This window comes from Geotrypetes seraphini, chromosome 2 (genome assembly GCF_902459505.1).
Source record: "Geotrypetes seraphini chromosome 2, aGeoSer1.1, whole genome shotgun sequence".
NCBI classification, from domain to species: Eukaryota; Metazoa; Chordata; class Amphibia; order Gymnophiona; family Dermophiidae; genus Geotrypetes; species Geotrypetes seraphini.
The window spans coordinates 33,509,001-33,526,077 of record NC_047085.1 but is presented as its reverse complement, the minus strand read 5'-3'; the positions used below and the strand labels follow the sequence as shown (position 1 = coordinate 33,526,077).

The window sequence follows — 17,077 nt, the reverse complement described above, 5'->3', positions numbered from 1 at the left end:
CTCTTCTCGCCGTTCCCATAGGTCACCTGAAACATATGACTCTGATCTTTCTTGTGGCCATTCTGATTCTGAATGTGAGCCTACTTTATCAGCTCCTGAATCTTATGGATTTCCTTCAGATCAATCTCCTCCTCCTCCTAAAAGAAGGTCTCCATCTGAAGGACTTTCCTTCACTAAATATATTAGACAGTTGGGAAAGGCTCTCCCCGTCAAGTTGGAGGTTGACATTGAACTCAGAGCTGAACTAATAGATACTTTAGATTTCGATGAATCTCCTAAGGATTTACTTAAGTTGCCCTTGCATGGTCTCCTCAAGGACATGCTCTTCAAAAATTGGGAAGTTTCAAGTTTTTATTTGTATTTGATGAATCGCTTATTCAAGTTACTAAGCGATTTACAACTTCGTAAAACAGGTTTATATAAATAAGCAAAATAACTTAAAACTAACAGTTTAGAGGCATACACGAAATGTGAAGGATAGAGGGGGAAAGTTACATCTTCATAGCTTAAGAAAATAGAAAACAAGGAAAAAACAGTGGGATGGGTTAAAAAAAAAACCAACAAAAAAAAACCTGCACCATAATATCTTCATCTAGAAGAGAGAGAGTTAAAGATTGAACCATGAAAAATTTATTCCCTCTACAGAATAATATCCTGTCCAGGGTTTGACAAGCAACAACTCCAACACTAATCCTTGCTTGTAGAATCGACCCAGGGTTTATACCTTAGCATCACCAGGACGGAAGGGGATAAATTTGCTCATCACCTTTATCAAAATTCTATGTTGGCTAGCAGAGTTCTAAATTATAACTTCTAAGTGTCCTTCTACCTTAAACATCTGACAAGGCACTTGTCTGAATTTGAGCAACATATTCCTTCGGATTGTCTTAAGGATTTTCAGAGCACGGTTCACAATATCCTACAAACCAGAAAGTATATGGCAAGAACTGCATTTGAGCTAACATCCAGAGCTTTGGCGATGTCTGTGGCTATGCGGCATCTTACTTGGCTGTGAGTTTCCGACATGGACATTAATCTTCAAAATTGCTTAGCCAACATTCCATGTCTTGGTGAGGAACTCTTTGATGACCGCATAGAGGCAGCTACTCAAAAACTTACCCAGCATGAGCAAAACTGGAACTCTTTAAACATCTAAAGCTAAGAGTCAACTGTCTAACCCTGCTACAAAATCTATTTCTAATTCCTACAAAAGTAAGTATCCAGCATCATCTTCTTCTAAACCTGTACCACAGAAGAGGCAAAAACAGCGGCCTCCAAAGTCTCAGCCTTCGGCTCCCCTTTAGAGTCTCTTAGGGTTTAATACAAAACAGTGTTTTAGCCTGCATTTCTGGGCATAATATCAGATCAGGACACAAACAGCTGTTGAGGAAAGGCTCTGGGGGTAATTTAATTCCCTCTTGCCCACCCCAAGACAGAGATTTTTGATTTATAGGCTCTTCAGCCAACCTGGAACTTGGTAGGATTTTTCTGCCCTTTCTTTTTTCTTCCAGTAAGTACTTCTGCACCACAGTATGGCTGGGAAACATTGTATCACCAAAGTTGATGCTCAGGTTACAACTTTTGTCTTTGAGCAGACAGAAAATGTTACCCAGGCAGAGGGAGTGGTTCCATGTGCAAGCTGTCTTCAGCTTGAATCCCTCATAAAGAAACTGAGAGAGGAGGTGGCAAGACTGAGAAGGATCTGTGAGAATGAGAGGTTCATGGTTCATGAGGCATCAAAGATTTCCAGCAGTGGGGAGAAGAGGCTGTGCTGAGGGAAGACAACTGGACTCAGATTACAGAACACTGCAAGATTGGAACTGTGACTCCCCTTGAACAGAAGAACCGGTATTCTGTCCTGGAAGTGGAGGAGAGAGTATTCCAGGGAGACGAAGGACCAAAGCTTGAAATCCCAAAAATTACTGAATCTGTGACCACTAGGAGGCGTAAGGTAATGATAGTTCACGATTCCCTTCTGAGAGGTACAGAAGCATCCATCTGCAGACCAGACATGATGTCATGAGAGGTATGTTGTCTGCCTGATGCCAAAATACAAGATGTTACGAAGAGCTTACTGAGACTCATCAAGCTTGATGACTATTATCTTATGCTGCTCATCCACATTGGCACTAACGATACTGCCAGGTATACCTGCGAACCTATCAAATCGACTTTGTGGCTCTGAGAGAGAAGGTGAAGCAGTCAAATGGCAGGTGGTATTCTTGTCTGTCCTCCCTGTCGAGGGTAAAGGCTAGGGCAGAGAAGCTTGCATCCTGGAGATGAATGCGTGGCTACATGGATGGTGTCGTCGAGAGCTTTTTGGCTACCTGGACCATTGAATTATTTTCCAAGGGCTGCTGAGTAAGGATAGTGTGCATCTATCAAAGAAGGGAAGAAGTATCTTCAGCAGCAGGCTGGCTAATCTACTGAAGAGGGCTTTAAACTAGAAGTGATGGGGCAGCGAGATCAAAGCCCCCAGGTGAGTATAAACCCTCAGGTAAGTAAATCACTGAATACCTCTACACGGATGGGAAAAGGGGGCAATGTCTGGAAAGCTGTATATACTAATGCTTGAAGTATGGGAAACAAGATTCTGGATCTAGAAGCTGTGATGGAAGAAGAGGAGTTGGATATAGTGGCATTCACGGGGAACCTTGACTGGGATGATGTTATACCAGGCTATAATCTGTTCAGGAAAGACAAGGTAGTAAGAAAAGGAGGGGGAGTAGCGTTATATGTTAAAGATCATATTAAAGCCACACAATTGCAGGATCTGCAGGGCAAGGAAGAGGCACTGTGGATCAATTTGGAAAGAGAGAGTGGCGAATATATTTACATTGGTGTGATATACATGCCTCCTTCACAGACGGAAGAAGTGGACTGAGATTTAATAGTAGACACTCGGAATATATCTATACATGGGGAAATTTTACTAATAGGTGATTTTAACATGTCGGATGTTGATTGGGGTATCCTTATTGCGGGGTCTTCTAGAAGTAGGAAGATGCTGGATTCTCTTTAAGAACTGTTCCAGCAATTCGTAATAAAACTCACTTGGGATGGGGTCATACTGGACTAAGTGCTTACAAATGGGGGAAGTGTTTCTGATGTTATATTGGGTGATCATTTGGCATCCAGTGATCACTGCATGGTACAGTTTAATATTAAGATGAGTTTAGAGAGGGCTCATTCAAAAGCAAAGGTTCTAGACTTTAAAAAATAATTTTGTTTAGATGGAATTTCGGAAATTTATATGGCAGAACAAAGCGCCCCGGCTCTTGCAGTGGGTGATGTGGATAGATAAAGCGCAGGGAGGTAGAGGGGTTCCAAACCTACAGTGGTACTATCAGGCGGCTCAGCTGTTCATGCTAGTGGACTGGGACCAGGGTACCCATAAATGGGGAATACAGTTGGAGCAAAGCTTTCTATCTCAGGGCAGCCTTGCTGCTAAGCTCTGGTCCTCACAGACGACCCGACAATGGGAACTAGAGACTACTAACCCCTATATCCTACACCTAATTAAATTATGGGGCAACACCAAGCATGAATGCAACCAAGGAAAGGTGACCTCCACATTGGCATGCTTTAGACAGGAACCCAAATTCGAGGCAGGTAAAACCAATCCAGTTTTCAAGAGGTGGGAACAGATAAGTCTGCAACACTTCCGGGATCTCTTGAAATCAGGGACCCTGATCTACCTTTGAGACATTGCAAAAATACCCAGGGGTGAGAGCTGGGGACTACTTGGCCTATATGCAGGTGAAACATTACATAATAGCAAATGGATGGGACAGGATACCCCTAGATGAGGTTGAACAACTAGAACAACTTTGGGGGACCCTACAGAGAGTGCCCAGATCCATATCCGTAATATACCGATACCTAAAAGGTAGAGTGACTCCCAAACTAAACTTTAAAGCCCAGTGGGAGAGAGATTTACAATGTACATTTACAGATAAGGAGTGGGAACACATATGTGGGGACGTGGGCAAAGCATCTACTTGTGACCTTATACAGGAAAATGCGTACAAGGTACTAAGTAGGTGGTATTACACCCCAGAGAGACTCCACAAGATGTACCCACACGCATCGGCCTCATGTTGGCGATGTCAAGCATCAGAGGGCACCTTTCTTCACATCTGGTGGGACTGCACGGTGTTAACCCCTTGTTGGAGAGATGTGCTGCAGTCTCTGTCAGCTATGCTGGGGACTACAATCCCCTCTACTCCCCAAACATGCCTACTGGGGATATCAAACACTCAAGAGACAACCTGGCAAACTAGACTAGTGCGGATGGGTCTCGCGGCGATTAAAAGCCTTATAGCGGCTTACTGGAAACAGCCTCTCGCTCCCCCACTGAGAGAATGGCGAGCGAAAATGGTTTTGATGAGTAAAATGGAAATATATGTGGCCAAACGGAGGGGCTATTATGTGTCATCCCAACACACCTGGACTATTATCACTCAAAAACTGCTTATGGAACTTCCTGTACACTATATAATCCTGACATGTACTCTCAGATGCGGGGGGGGGGGGGGGGGGGGGGGGGAGGAGAGGGAGAAGGGGGACTAAAAGGGGGGGGAACAAAGAGACAGGGAGGAGGACAAAGCAGAATTAAACAAATGTGAGTTAATGTAATGGTTTGAATGTTGCACTAAAGGTGATATTTCTATTGTTAACTCTGTTCAAAACTCAATAAAAATCTAAAAATAAAATAAAGTATAGTTACTTACTGTAACAGGCATATATTCTTACATCCCTCCCACCTCCTCTGGTTGACTTCTTAGCTCACTTACGGAACTGAGGTACCGCGAGACAGCGTCGAGCAGGAAGGCACTTGCGCATGCGCAGTGCAGGCAGTTGTAAAGTTTCTAAAAACTTAAGTGGTAATACACTTTTACCAGTGTTGTGCCAGGCTCCGTGGATGACGTCACCCCAGATAACACCTGTTACAGTAAGTAACTGTACTTTCTGTAGAGTTATTGCTTGTATGGGAAAGCATTCTTTTCAAATAAGACCCTAAATACAGTATACTTTGATTGTCAACGGATGAAATTTCCATTTAATATTTTTTCTAGTAGATTTACATTTTTTGCTGCTTCTAATGGTGGTGAGCTACTAAATCTAGACAGGTTTAACATTTGCAAAGTTAACATTTATTTTCCATATTTTATTAATTCATTTGACTTATGTTTTTAGGATGGTCTTGTTAAAGCTGATATGGAGAAGCTAACTTTTTATGCAGTGTCTGCTCCTGAAAAACTGGATCGGATTGGTGCGTATCTAGCTGAGAGACTGAGCAGAGATGTTGTTAGACATCGCTATGGGTAAGTAATATTGTTGTTCAAATGAACAGGTGCAAAATATAAACTAGGAAGTATGCACAATAATTGTTTTTGTTGTAATATATTTTATTGAACATTTGTTGAAGGAACCAATCAAAAGAGAGAAAATTACATTCTAGGTAGTATCCCTTCATATAGTTGAAATTCGTGTATTCAGGTAACAATCTTTCTTACTATGTGTACCCAAAAATTGATATAAGGGAAATGCATAAAATGTCTAGATAATCATTATGTAACAGAAAATGATCTCCCATATAGAAAAGTATACTTTGGTTTCTATAGAAAACATATGAATGGGGTATCACCTGTTAACTACTCACTCAGTACAATAAATAAGAATAAAATAACTTAATATTAATAATAATAACCTATATCCTCAAAATGTTCTCATTCTTCCCTAGTTTTACATTAACGTATTTGAATACCTAGAAAATAAATAAGGGAAGGGATTAGGTCTTGTATACTGCCTTTTTGTAGTTATACAACCACACTCAAAGCAGTCTACATATAGGCACTTCAAGCATTTTCCCCTATCTGCCCCATTGGGCTCACAATCTATCTAATGTACTGGGGCACAGGAGGATTAGGGGACTTACCCAGTGTCAGAAGGAGCAATGTGAGGTTTGAACCTAAAACCTGAGTGCTTCGACTGTAGTTCAAGTGTCAAGTTTATTTAAAATTTCTTATACCGCCCAATAAAGCCTTCTAGACGGTGTACAAAAATGCCAAAACAATGTGCCAAATAAAATACATTTTAAACAGAAACAGACCAGGGGAAATTACAATTTTTAAAGACGTTGACATACGGGAACAAAAGGGAAGAAGGGTTAGAACTACAATTGATAGAGAGAAAGAGAACACACAAGGGGAAGAATAACAAAGGGAGGGAAGAACTGAAGGTAAGAACCTTTCTTGAATCTAAGTCGCCCTTAAAAGGACAGTTTAAGTTACAAAAGCATCGAGAAAGAGAAATGTCTTTAACTTCACCTTAAAATTAAGAGTTGATTTTTCACGTAAGTAATTTGGGATACTGTTCCATTTGATTAAATTTTAACTTGATATACAAGCAGTGTCTTGCAATACAAGTACATACAGTATACACACATCACAGCTGAGCCAATGGTTCTTCTATCTTTCTCTGACACTGCAAGAGTATAGTCATTGTTCTGAACAAGCAAAGTCTTGCAATACGAGTACATACAGTATACACGTGCCACATCATCACAACTGAATCGATGGTTTCTCTTTCTTTCTCTCTCTCTCTCTCTCTCTCTCTTTCTCTCTCTCTCTCTCTCTCTTCCAATAAGTTTGTGGGTTGTGGAAATTCGCTTTGATATACGAGTGCTTTGGATTACAAGCATGCTTCTGAAACAAATTATGCTCACAAACCAAGATTTTACTGTACTTAATTATTTATATATATTCACTCATATTTGTTTGATTTATTATATTATAGTTTGGGTGCCACTTCAGGTTTTCTTTTTAGTTTTGGAATATTTACTCAAACCCACAACCCACAGAATGACATAGTTTATGCAGTATTAATTTGACAAGTCATCCACCATATTTGAGAACCTGTAATACTATAGCTTGAGCTTTTGAAATACCCACCCCCACCCCATGCCCCTCCTATTTATCTAAACCTCCTGCAATACCCTACAGCTTCACTATACACAGTACCTTTCGCTGACACAAATGCATCAAAGGAGGCAGAGAGCTACATTTCTCATGCTGCAAGGAACTCCCGCTCCATCTTTACCACTATGCTTCAAATCCCATTCAGGTGACAAAAGTTGTGTCCTTGTATAGGAAGTTAGCTGCTCTGGTAAATAAGTCCACATTAATTGGATTCGGCGACAAAGCTTGTTAACATATAATTCCATAATAACACTTCACTGTTCATTTATCAACATAATTCAAATCCAGATAGTGAACAAAGAGTTTGGCATATTGGTTAGAGTTACAACTTCAGCATCTTGAGGTTGTGGGTTCAAACCCCACACTGGTCCCTATGACCATGGGCAAATCACTTAATACTCTACTGCCCCAGGTACATTAAATAGATTGTGAGCCCACCGGGGCAGATAGGGAAAATACTTGAAGTACCTTTATGTAAAACTGCTTTGAATGCGGTTGAATAACTACAAAAAGATGATATACAAGTCCCAATCCCTAAATGCGATATAGAAATTTGAATGCTCTTCAACATATTTATAAACGACCTAGAAATTGGCACAATGAGTGAGTTGATTAAATTTGTGGATGATACAAAGTTATTCGAGTAGTGAGGACACAGAAGGATTACGAAGACCTACAACGAGACATGAACACACTTGAGGAATGGGCAATGAAATGGCAAATGAAGTTCAACGTGGCTAAGTGCAAGGTGATGCATGTCGGTAACAAAAATCATATGCACAAATACAGGATGTCTGGTGCTATTCTCGGAGAGAGCCTCCAGGAAAGAGACTTGGACTTGTAGAAAAGTCAATGAAACCGTCCACGCAATGTGTGGTGGTGGCGAAAAGGGCAAACAGAATGCTTGGAATGATTAAGAAGGGGATCACAAACAGATCTGAGAAGGTTATCATGCCGTTGTACTGGGCCATGGTATGCCCCCACCTGGAATACTGCATCCAACACTGGTCGCCGTACATGAAAAAGGACATAGTACTACTTGAAAGGGTCCAGAGAAGAGTGACAAAAATGGTTAAGGGACTGGAGGAGTTGCCGTACAATGAGAGGCTAGAGAAACTGGGCCTCTTCTCCCTTGAAAAGAGGAAACGGTGAGGGGGCATGAGCAAAACAATCAAGATATTGAAGGGAATTGACTTAGTAGAGGAAGAGAGATTGTTCATCCTCTCCAAGATGAAGAGAACGCGGGGGCATTCGCTAAAGTTATAAGGGGATAGATTCTGTACAAACGTAAGGAAGTTCTTCTTCATCCAGAGAGTGGTAGAAATCTGGAACGCTCTTCTAGAGGCTGTTATAGGGGAAAGCACCCTTCAAGGATTCAAGAAAAGGTTAGATAAGTTCCTGCTGGACCAGAACATACGCAGGTAAGGCTGGACTCAAATAGGGCACTGGTCTTTGACCTAAGGGCCATCATGTGAGTGGACTGCTGGGCACGATGGACCACTGGTCTGACCCAGCAGCGGCAAATCTTATTTTCTTAAGTTCTTAATTAGTCATATTAGGCATTCGGAAAAGTTGAAAGGGGACAGATTCAAAACAAATGCTAGGAAGTTCTTCTTTACCCAACGTGTGGTGGACACCTGGAATGCGCTTCCAGAGGACGTTATAAGGCAGAGTACGGTTCTGGGGTTCAAGAAAGGATTGGACAAATTCCTACTGGAAATGGGGATAGAGGGGTATAGATAGAAGATTACTGCACAGGTCCTGGACCTGTTGGGCCGCCGCGTGAGCGGACTGCTGGGCACGATGGACCTCGGGTCTGACCCAGCAGAGGTATTTCTTATGTTCTTATATTTGCCATAGGATAGTTAGTCATAGGGTTTTTGATCACAGTGCCATTTGGTCATTATGGCTATTGGTCATAAGGCCATTAGGTCACTGATATATTGGTCTCAAGGACTTAATGTGATGAAGAGCTTTGGATTTATAGATTTAATCAATTACTTTAGTATGACATTTATATCCCAAAATTATTGATATTATCATATATGAAAATGATTGAGTCATTGTGAAATGGTTTGAAGTATCTTTTATTTCTTATTATTGTCTGTCTTTCTATATTTACTTTTATGTCATGCAATGTTATCTTGTCACCAACTGTCCTATGATGACCAATACAAGTTACCAATAATCCTGTGACCGTAAACCATGTTTTAACAGCATGCTTATGTTCATGGTGACTATGACTTATGACCATATAACCAAATCTCCAATGACTAAAACCCCTAAAACTGATGTGGAGCACCCATATGTGCAGTTCCCATAAAACGGATGCTTAAAATCAAACATATTGAAATAAGCAAGCAAGCATTCTCCAACAAAAGAGCAATTAAAGGGGCTCTGTTAGCAGTCAAGTGGCTGAAGTAGATGGGCTTTCCAGATTAACAAAGTCTTGCATGATGTCCAGAGATTCAAACATCATCCATTTGCCCTCATGGAATATTTTCAAAATTGCAAGATATAGGAACATGAAGGTGAACCATTTTATTGTATAGCTTTCTGCAGAAGGGGTTGAATCTCCTGTGTTTTTTAGTTAAGGCCGCTGAATAGTCTTGAAAAATCTGCATTGGCTAGCTAGCCTTCATAATTCAGTGAGTCTCTCTTTGCTTTATATTGTTTCTGTGTCTCAAACTTATGGATGTAATTATGAAACTTTGTAATGACAATTCTTGACTTTGGATCACCATCCTTCCTCTGAGCAATACAGTGTGCACATTTCAAGCACTCCAGACCTATCCCTCAAGCAAAAAAAAAAATAAAAAAATCAATAGTTAGCATAGTGGGCTGAGAACTAGGTTCAGATCCCATTGTGGTACTTTGTTACCTTGGACTAGTCACTGACCTTTTCAGTGAGTCTCTAGAGTCGAGAGTGGCACTGGAGAACTGGACAAGAGCAGATGTGGTCCTTCTCCACAAAGGTGGAAGTAAGGAAGAAGTAGGGAATTACAGGCAAGTAAGTCTGACTTCTGCGGTAAGCAAATTAATGGAAATGCTTTTAAAATAGAGAATGGTGAAGTTTCTGGAATCCTGTGGATTTCAGGACCAGAAGCAACATAAATTCACTAAAGGTATGTCTTGTCAGCCAAATCTGATCAATTTCTTTGACTGGGTAACCAGAGAATTGGATAGAGGGAGTGCACTAGATGTTGTGTATATAGAGTTTAGCAAAGCCTTTGACAATGTTCCATACAGATGTCTAATAAATAAACCCAAAGTGATGGGCTGGGTCAAGAACTGGTTGAGTGGAAGGCAACAGAGGGTAGTGATCAATGAAGATTGCTCTGAGGAAAGGGATGTTTCCAGTGGTGTGCCTCAAGGTTCTGTTCTTGGGCCTATTCTTTTTTAACATTTTATAAGTGATATTACTGAAGGGCTGTTGGGTAAGATTTGCCTCTTTGCGAATGATACCAAAATCTGTAATAGAGTAGACACCCAAGATGGTATGAATAACATGAAGAAAGTCTTAGTGAAGCTTGAAGAATAGTCTGAAATTTGGCAGCTAAAATTTAATGCTAAGAAATGCAAGGTCAAGCATTTGGGCTGCAAAATCCCAAGGGAACAGTACAGTTTAGGGGATGAAGAACTTATGAGCACAACAGAAGAGCGGGATGTGATGTGATTGTATGTGATGATCTTAAGGTGGCTAAACAGATTGAAAAGGTGACAGTGAAAGCTAGAAGGATGCTAGTGTGCATGGGAGAGGTATGGCCAGTAGGAAAAAGAAGGTATTGATGCCCCTATGTAAGACTCTGGTCAGACCTCATTTGGAATATTGTGTGCAATTCTGGAGCCTGCACCTTCAAAAAGATATAAAAAGGATGGAGTCAGTCCGGAGGAATGCTACTAAAATGGTGTGTGGTCTTCGTTATAAGGCATATGGGGACAGACTTAAAGATCTCAATATGTTTACTTTGGAGGATAGGCTGGAGAGGGGAGATAAGATAGAGATATTTAAATACCTGCATGGCTTAAAAGGTGGTGGATGCTTGAAGGATGTGTAGAACAGCCTCCTGGCGGAGGGGGAGTCCTGGATTGTATCTGGATTCAAGAAAGCATGGAATAAGCACAGAGGATTTCTAAGGGAGAGGAAGAGATAGTACAGATTAGTAGTTCATGTGGAAGGGCAGACTGGATAGGCTATATGGTCTTTATCTGTTATCATTTTCTATGTTTCTTAATTGAGTTTAGCTATAATGTGTTATTGATTTCTCAAGGGTTTGGCTGTAATGTTTTATTGATTGTTTGCTAAAGTGTTAGGTTTTCTTTTGTGATCTGCCAAAAAGAAGGTGCATTAGGTGGGATATAAATTCATTAATTAAAGAAATAGCCCAAAGCATAAACAGGCTTCACTTTGGTGTCTTATTACAATGCCATCTTGGATCCATTTTTCTGAAAAATGTTTAATGGTAATTATTATTTCAATACCAAAAAAGTGAATGAAACTATGATATTGTTGAGATTAATTCATATAAACTTACTGTGTGTCCATAAATCATTTCACAAACAGCAACAGCAAAACAATGGAGATGATAAAGCAAACAGATGATCCTTGTAGTCTCCTTATTGCTGCACAGGGCAAGTTTCGATTTCAGTGCCTGTACCAGGAGTCTGAGTAAGATAATCAGAAAGGGTTCCGGGAAGAGGTGTAATTACACCTACTTCACAGGTGAACAATCCAGAAAATTATTGATTAGATTATTCACTGTATTTACACCTCTTCCCAGAACCCTTCCTGATGACCTTATTCCCAGACTCCTGATGCAGGCACTATAGCCGAAACTCTGCCGAAACTCTTCGAGTCAGAGAAATTTGCAATAAAGAGACTACAAGCACGCAGCCTAGGAAGAAGTAGTTCTCATTAATCACAAATTAGAAAAAATTAAATCTTGGTTGGATTCTAATAAACATTAATAAATCTAAACTAACATTAACATTAATAAATCTAAACTCAACATTAATAAATCTAAACTAATGATCTTTCCGTTAAAAGAAGGTACAACACTTCAGGCTCCCTTGAAACTTGAATCAATCCCTATCAAAACTGTTTCAACTTTATAGCTTTTGGGCGTTACCCTCGACAGTAAATTTTCGTATCATTCTCACATCAGTGCAGTCGTCCAGAAATGTTTCTATCGACTGAGAATGATCCGTTCCCTTTCAAAGTTACTGGAACCTGCCGCACTGAAAACTTTAATTCACTCATTGGTAATTTCGTGTATAGATTACTGTAATGCCCTTTATATGGGCATTACAAAAAAGGAGATCAGACGACTACAGATCGCCCAAAATAACGCTATTAAGATCATTAGCGGGGCAAAGAAATATGATCACGTCTCCCCACTTTTAATCAACGCTCATTGGCTGCCAATCGAACACAGGATTAGTTATAAAATTTTACTTTTAACATTTACAACCAGAATGAATAACCAACCCGATTTTATTAATAGTCTTTTAATCCCGTATGGCACGTCAAAATCCCTTCGCTCAACTTCTCAAAATCTTTTAGTTATACCTTCATTAAAATCAATTAATACTTTACGCACCAACAACTTTGCTGTTACTGCCCCTTCTCTGTGGAATTCATTGCCTACATATCTTCGTTACGAATCTGATATAAAACAATTTAAAACAAAATTAAAGACATTTCTATTCCAAGATGCTTTTTGTTAAAATGCCCTTTAAGGGCTAATTTTATAATCAAATTTTAATCTTTTTAAATAATTTTTACCTAATCTATTGTTTTACCCATTTATGTTTTGCTTATTCTATATCAATTGTAGTTCTTCCCCATCTGCCCTTTATGTTGCCATATGTCTGTGTAAGTAACCCGTTTTCCCTGTTTTAATATACGTCTCAATGTAACTGTATAACTTGTTTACATGTAATTTTATTATGTTAACCGCTTAGAAATTAGATTAAGCGGTCAAAAAAATATTTTAATAAACTTGAAACTTAAACTTGAATACTCCTTGACTCCAACCTGTCGCTTTCCAACCATCTCTCTCAGGAGGGAGGGAGAGGGGTGCGATGGGACACCAAAGGTAGATCAGAACTCCTGTTCGTAAGTACGAGTCTGACATAAGTCAGATGTTTGTAAAACAGGGACTGCCTGTATATAAATACTCTGTAAAACCAGTTTAGCCTTAGAACTTTTTTCCAGTGGTTTCTTTTATAAGCAAATTTATATTGTGACTTGATCATTTTGAACAGAATTACACCAGGTGGTAACATTTTGCAATAATTGGACATCAGTTAATATAGAATTAGATGAAATTTATAGTAACATAGTAAATAATAGCAGATAAAAGTCCTGAGCATTCCATCTAGTCTGCCCAATAGCCATATGCATTATACATTCATGGTTAAATTGTCTCATTTTTTCTTTGGTATTTCTGAGACATAAACCATAGAAGTCCATCAAAGCTCACTCCCAGCCTATTGAAACCATATTGTCATTTGCGAGATACAGACCGTAAAAATCTGGCCAGCATTGTCCTCACATTCCGAATTACTGGAGTTTCCATCCCTCCCCAACCCACAGACCGTGCAAGAAACACAAAGGAAACTTCACCATGATTAATGTTTTTACTATGACTGCTAGAATTGATAATGATTTATCAGTGCAATGAGTTGCCCTTTCTGTCTTTTTGATATTTAGTTCACAGTATACTGGAGAAGTCAGTACCAGATTCTCTCCTGCAGTAAATTGAAGCAGTTAGTTCTGACGTCTGCCTGTGATTTCTAGGCAACTAACATTTCCTTATGTAGAATCTTAAAGAATCATCTGGTTACCATTCTGAACCATTAACTTTGAAAAGAAAACTAAATAAGCATCCTACTCGAGGAAAATTAAGGCAACTACTCAAGACTCATTTGTTTGTGAAGGAGTTTTGTTGCTGAGCTAGTCCATTATACTTATGCAAAAATATATATTTTTTACTATATGGAGAGATAATGGTCAAGGGATGCTGCTCCACAGTTTTCATTTTATGCTTTGACTATTTTATTATATATGTAATATTGTATGTGAATTGCTTAGTAGTAAGCGGGTTATAAATAAAAATAAAAATGTTGAGCATTTTAAACAACTGCTCAAGATTCATCTATTTGGGAAGGATGTTTTGTTGCTGAGCTCAATATAAACCAAGAAAGAGTATTATGTGTTAATGTTTGTAGTTGTTGCCTTTCCCTTAAATGAACTGTGTATGTGTAGTTGTAACCTGCCTAGGTGTTAGGCAGGAAAGAAATAACCCCCCCCCCCCAAAAAAAAAACAAAAAACCAACTAAGGTATGATGTAGGAGAATGACTTGATATCTTGGTGAGACTTCTGCACAGCATGTGAAGGATATGAATTTAATTCCCAGGTCAGGTCTTCTGTTCTCCTTGTTGGCTAGGGATGTTGCAGAAGCAGCATACAAAGCCCTTGGAGGGGGAGAAGTCAATAGTCATTATATAGCAGCAACACTTAATGCCCGGAAGGTCACCATTAAATGGGTTTTTTTACCCCACATTTGGGCACCGTTGTATAGGCACTGCTGCTTGGGCACCTATATACATTGGTGCTGGACTTTTGGGTACCCAAATGGCAGTGTCTAAAAGTCCTCTTCTCTCCCCTCCCCCCAGATGCAAGGTATTAGGCTGGCAGCTGTTGGTGTCCTCTGTCTTCTGAACAGAAGGGAGATCATAGCTGCCCCAGGTGGTGCCTGTGAGAGAGTACAGCTTCATAGGCAAGCACCTTGCACTAGAGATCAGTACAGCGCCTGTAGTTTTGGGTTCAGTACCTTCCACTGGAGGTCAGTAAGTATGAGGGGGTGGGGAAGAAATACAGAGAGGACTTTTTTAGATGCTACCATTTGAGCACCCAAAAAACTAGCACCCATACAGCAACACCCAAAAGTCAACACTGTCCTGGTAAGGATTATTGCTGTGATGATATGGCTGAATTGGTGGGTGGACTATGAAATGAAGAAAAAATCCCTTGTTTAGCTGTAAATGAAAGCTTACAACATCCTAGCTCAGCAAAGGAAACTGCCTAGTGGGAAAACTTAATTCAGTAAAGGGTCATTCCATGTCAAGTGGTCCAATATTGAAAATCGTCCCCACTGGACCTTCTCCAAATTGAATAAATTTTGTGTGGACATGCCCTATAGCCTTAAATGAAACCATGTACAAATTTTCAGCTGGATCTCTATTGGTTTGAGACCTAGAAGCTATTGAATGTAGGTCACACTTGGAATTGTGTGCTCTGCATAATGCAAAATGTCAACTTCTCCCAGCTACTACAGCCCAACAAAGCCTCTAAGAGAATTGAATAACCCCTCCAAGAGATTAATACAAACCCTGGCACTAACTTCATGTGCAAAGTTTGGAATGTATAGTAACATTAGCTTACCTTCCATTTATGAGCCAGCAAAGTAGGCAAAAAATGTTATAAAATAAATTTAAATAAATGTAAATAAAATAAATTTTGACTCCTCATTGCTCCTGACCTGTATTTCAATTCAAGTCATAACTGTACCAGCAGTCAAGGCACATGGCATGCACACAAGATTTGCATTAGGAGGCTTTAAAGCCAATTGAAACAAATATATAATTACACAAAGAAATTATATTAGTGCTTTTTCTGGGTCCAAATATCTCAACCGTACATCATGCAATTTTTTATATCGCTTAAAAGAGCATCTTTTTTGCTACAAAAGCCATTCTGTTTCATATTTGACCCAGCCTTGCTTTGGCAAGAAGTTAGGTCTCAAATGCATGCATTATTCGCACGTGTATACATTCTTTGGCATCCTATTGTATAATATGCAAATGAGATAGAGGTGTGAAATTGCGTGATGCAGTTAAGCTTGTTGGGCTTGCCATGATAACTCAGGTTACGACATCCACTGCTTTCACATATTCTTCTAAATGGCCCTTCAAAATGGACATCTGGCTGTTGTTGAATCATTTCAAGTTCAATAAAAGGTTCCTAACTGCACATCTCCAATTTTAACAAAATTTAGTGACATAGTAGCCTATTGCCCAAAATCTAACTGGACAACTTATTAGATATCAGTGTGCTTTGGTTTATAAGTTAATATAGTCAAAATAATCTTATGATTCAAAATTAGCATCCACAAAGCCCTGCTCAGTCCTTTCATTGGCCCATAACATGATACTGTGTAGATTTCAGAGTTCTTGACGCTCCAATGGCAACCTCAACAGGAAGGCAATTCACGACAAATTCAAGGCATTGTACTCGGGCCAGCGGCTTGATGAGCAGCATTTAAAGTGATTGTGGAACGCGATATATCTTTGAAATTGTTACTCTTTCCGCACCATACTGTTCTTTGATCACTTGATTTTTCATCCCAATAAAATTTATAGTTATTAGAAAGCCATAAATTTCCAATTCAAAGTTTCTCTCATTATTCCAGTGCCTGTCTAAATCTCAGGCCTATTTTAAACTACAAGGAATAGTAGTCCAAAAATGTGACTTGGTGAGTTTTGTAGCCAAAATATTGCTCTTTCAAATGGTGCAAGAAAGAAAGAGATTGGAGGATGTACAGTTGTGATAAATGACATTAAGGGGTCCTTTTACTAAGGCGTGATATAGATAGATAGATAGATAGATGCCATTATATTCTATGGACGCGTTAGTGTTTAGCGCGCGCTAAAATGGCTAGCGCACCTTAGTAAAAGGACCCCTAAATGTAATATAGGTAATAAAGATTTATCTCAGAAAAGTACAGTGTACCTAAAAGTTTAGGAGGCAGTAACTGGCCATAACCTCTTCCATTTCCTGAAATCTGAGCCCTATTGTGCATTCGGTTCGGTAGTTATGTTGGGTCATTTCATGACAGTTTTTCATCAACTTTGTGATCCCCCAGTGATACACCAAAGCATGCACCAATGAGCTGAGTGGTATATTTGGATTCAACACAAAACTATGTACTAGAAATATGACTTTTAGCTTGGTCAAGCAACCATCCTTTCCAAAATCTGACATTTTTTCCCAAAAGTTGATGCTTTTTCATTATCTTCCTTGGAACCA

The 17,077-nt window shown here is 39.5% G+C and overlaps 1 protein-coding gene across 2 annotated transcripts in view; it reads left to right on the top strand.

Moving 5' to 3' along the window:
* Positions 1-17,077, top strand: part of EFR3A (EFR3 homolog A) — a 325,895-nt gene that overhangs the window by 60,763 nt on the left and 248,055 nt on the right. For both annotated transcript variants that reach the window (XM_033933620.1, XM_033933619.1), the window contains exon 4: positions 5,200-5,327. In XM_033933620.1, the coding sequence (XP_033789511.1) occupies positions 5,200-5,327 (128 nt within the window). The remainder of the gene's footprint in view (positions 1-5,199; positions 5,328-17,077) is intronic.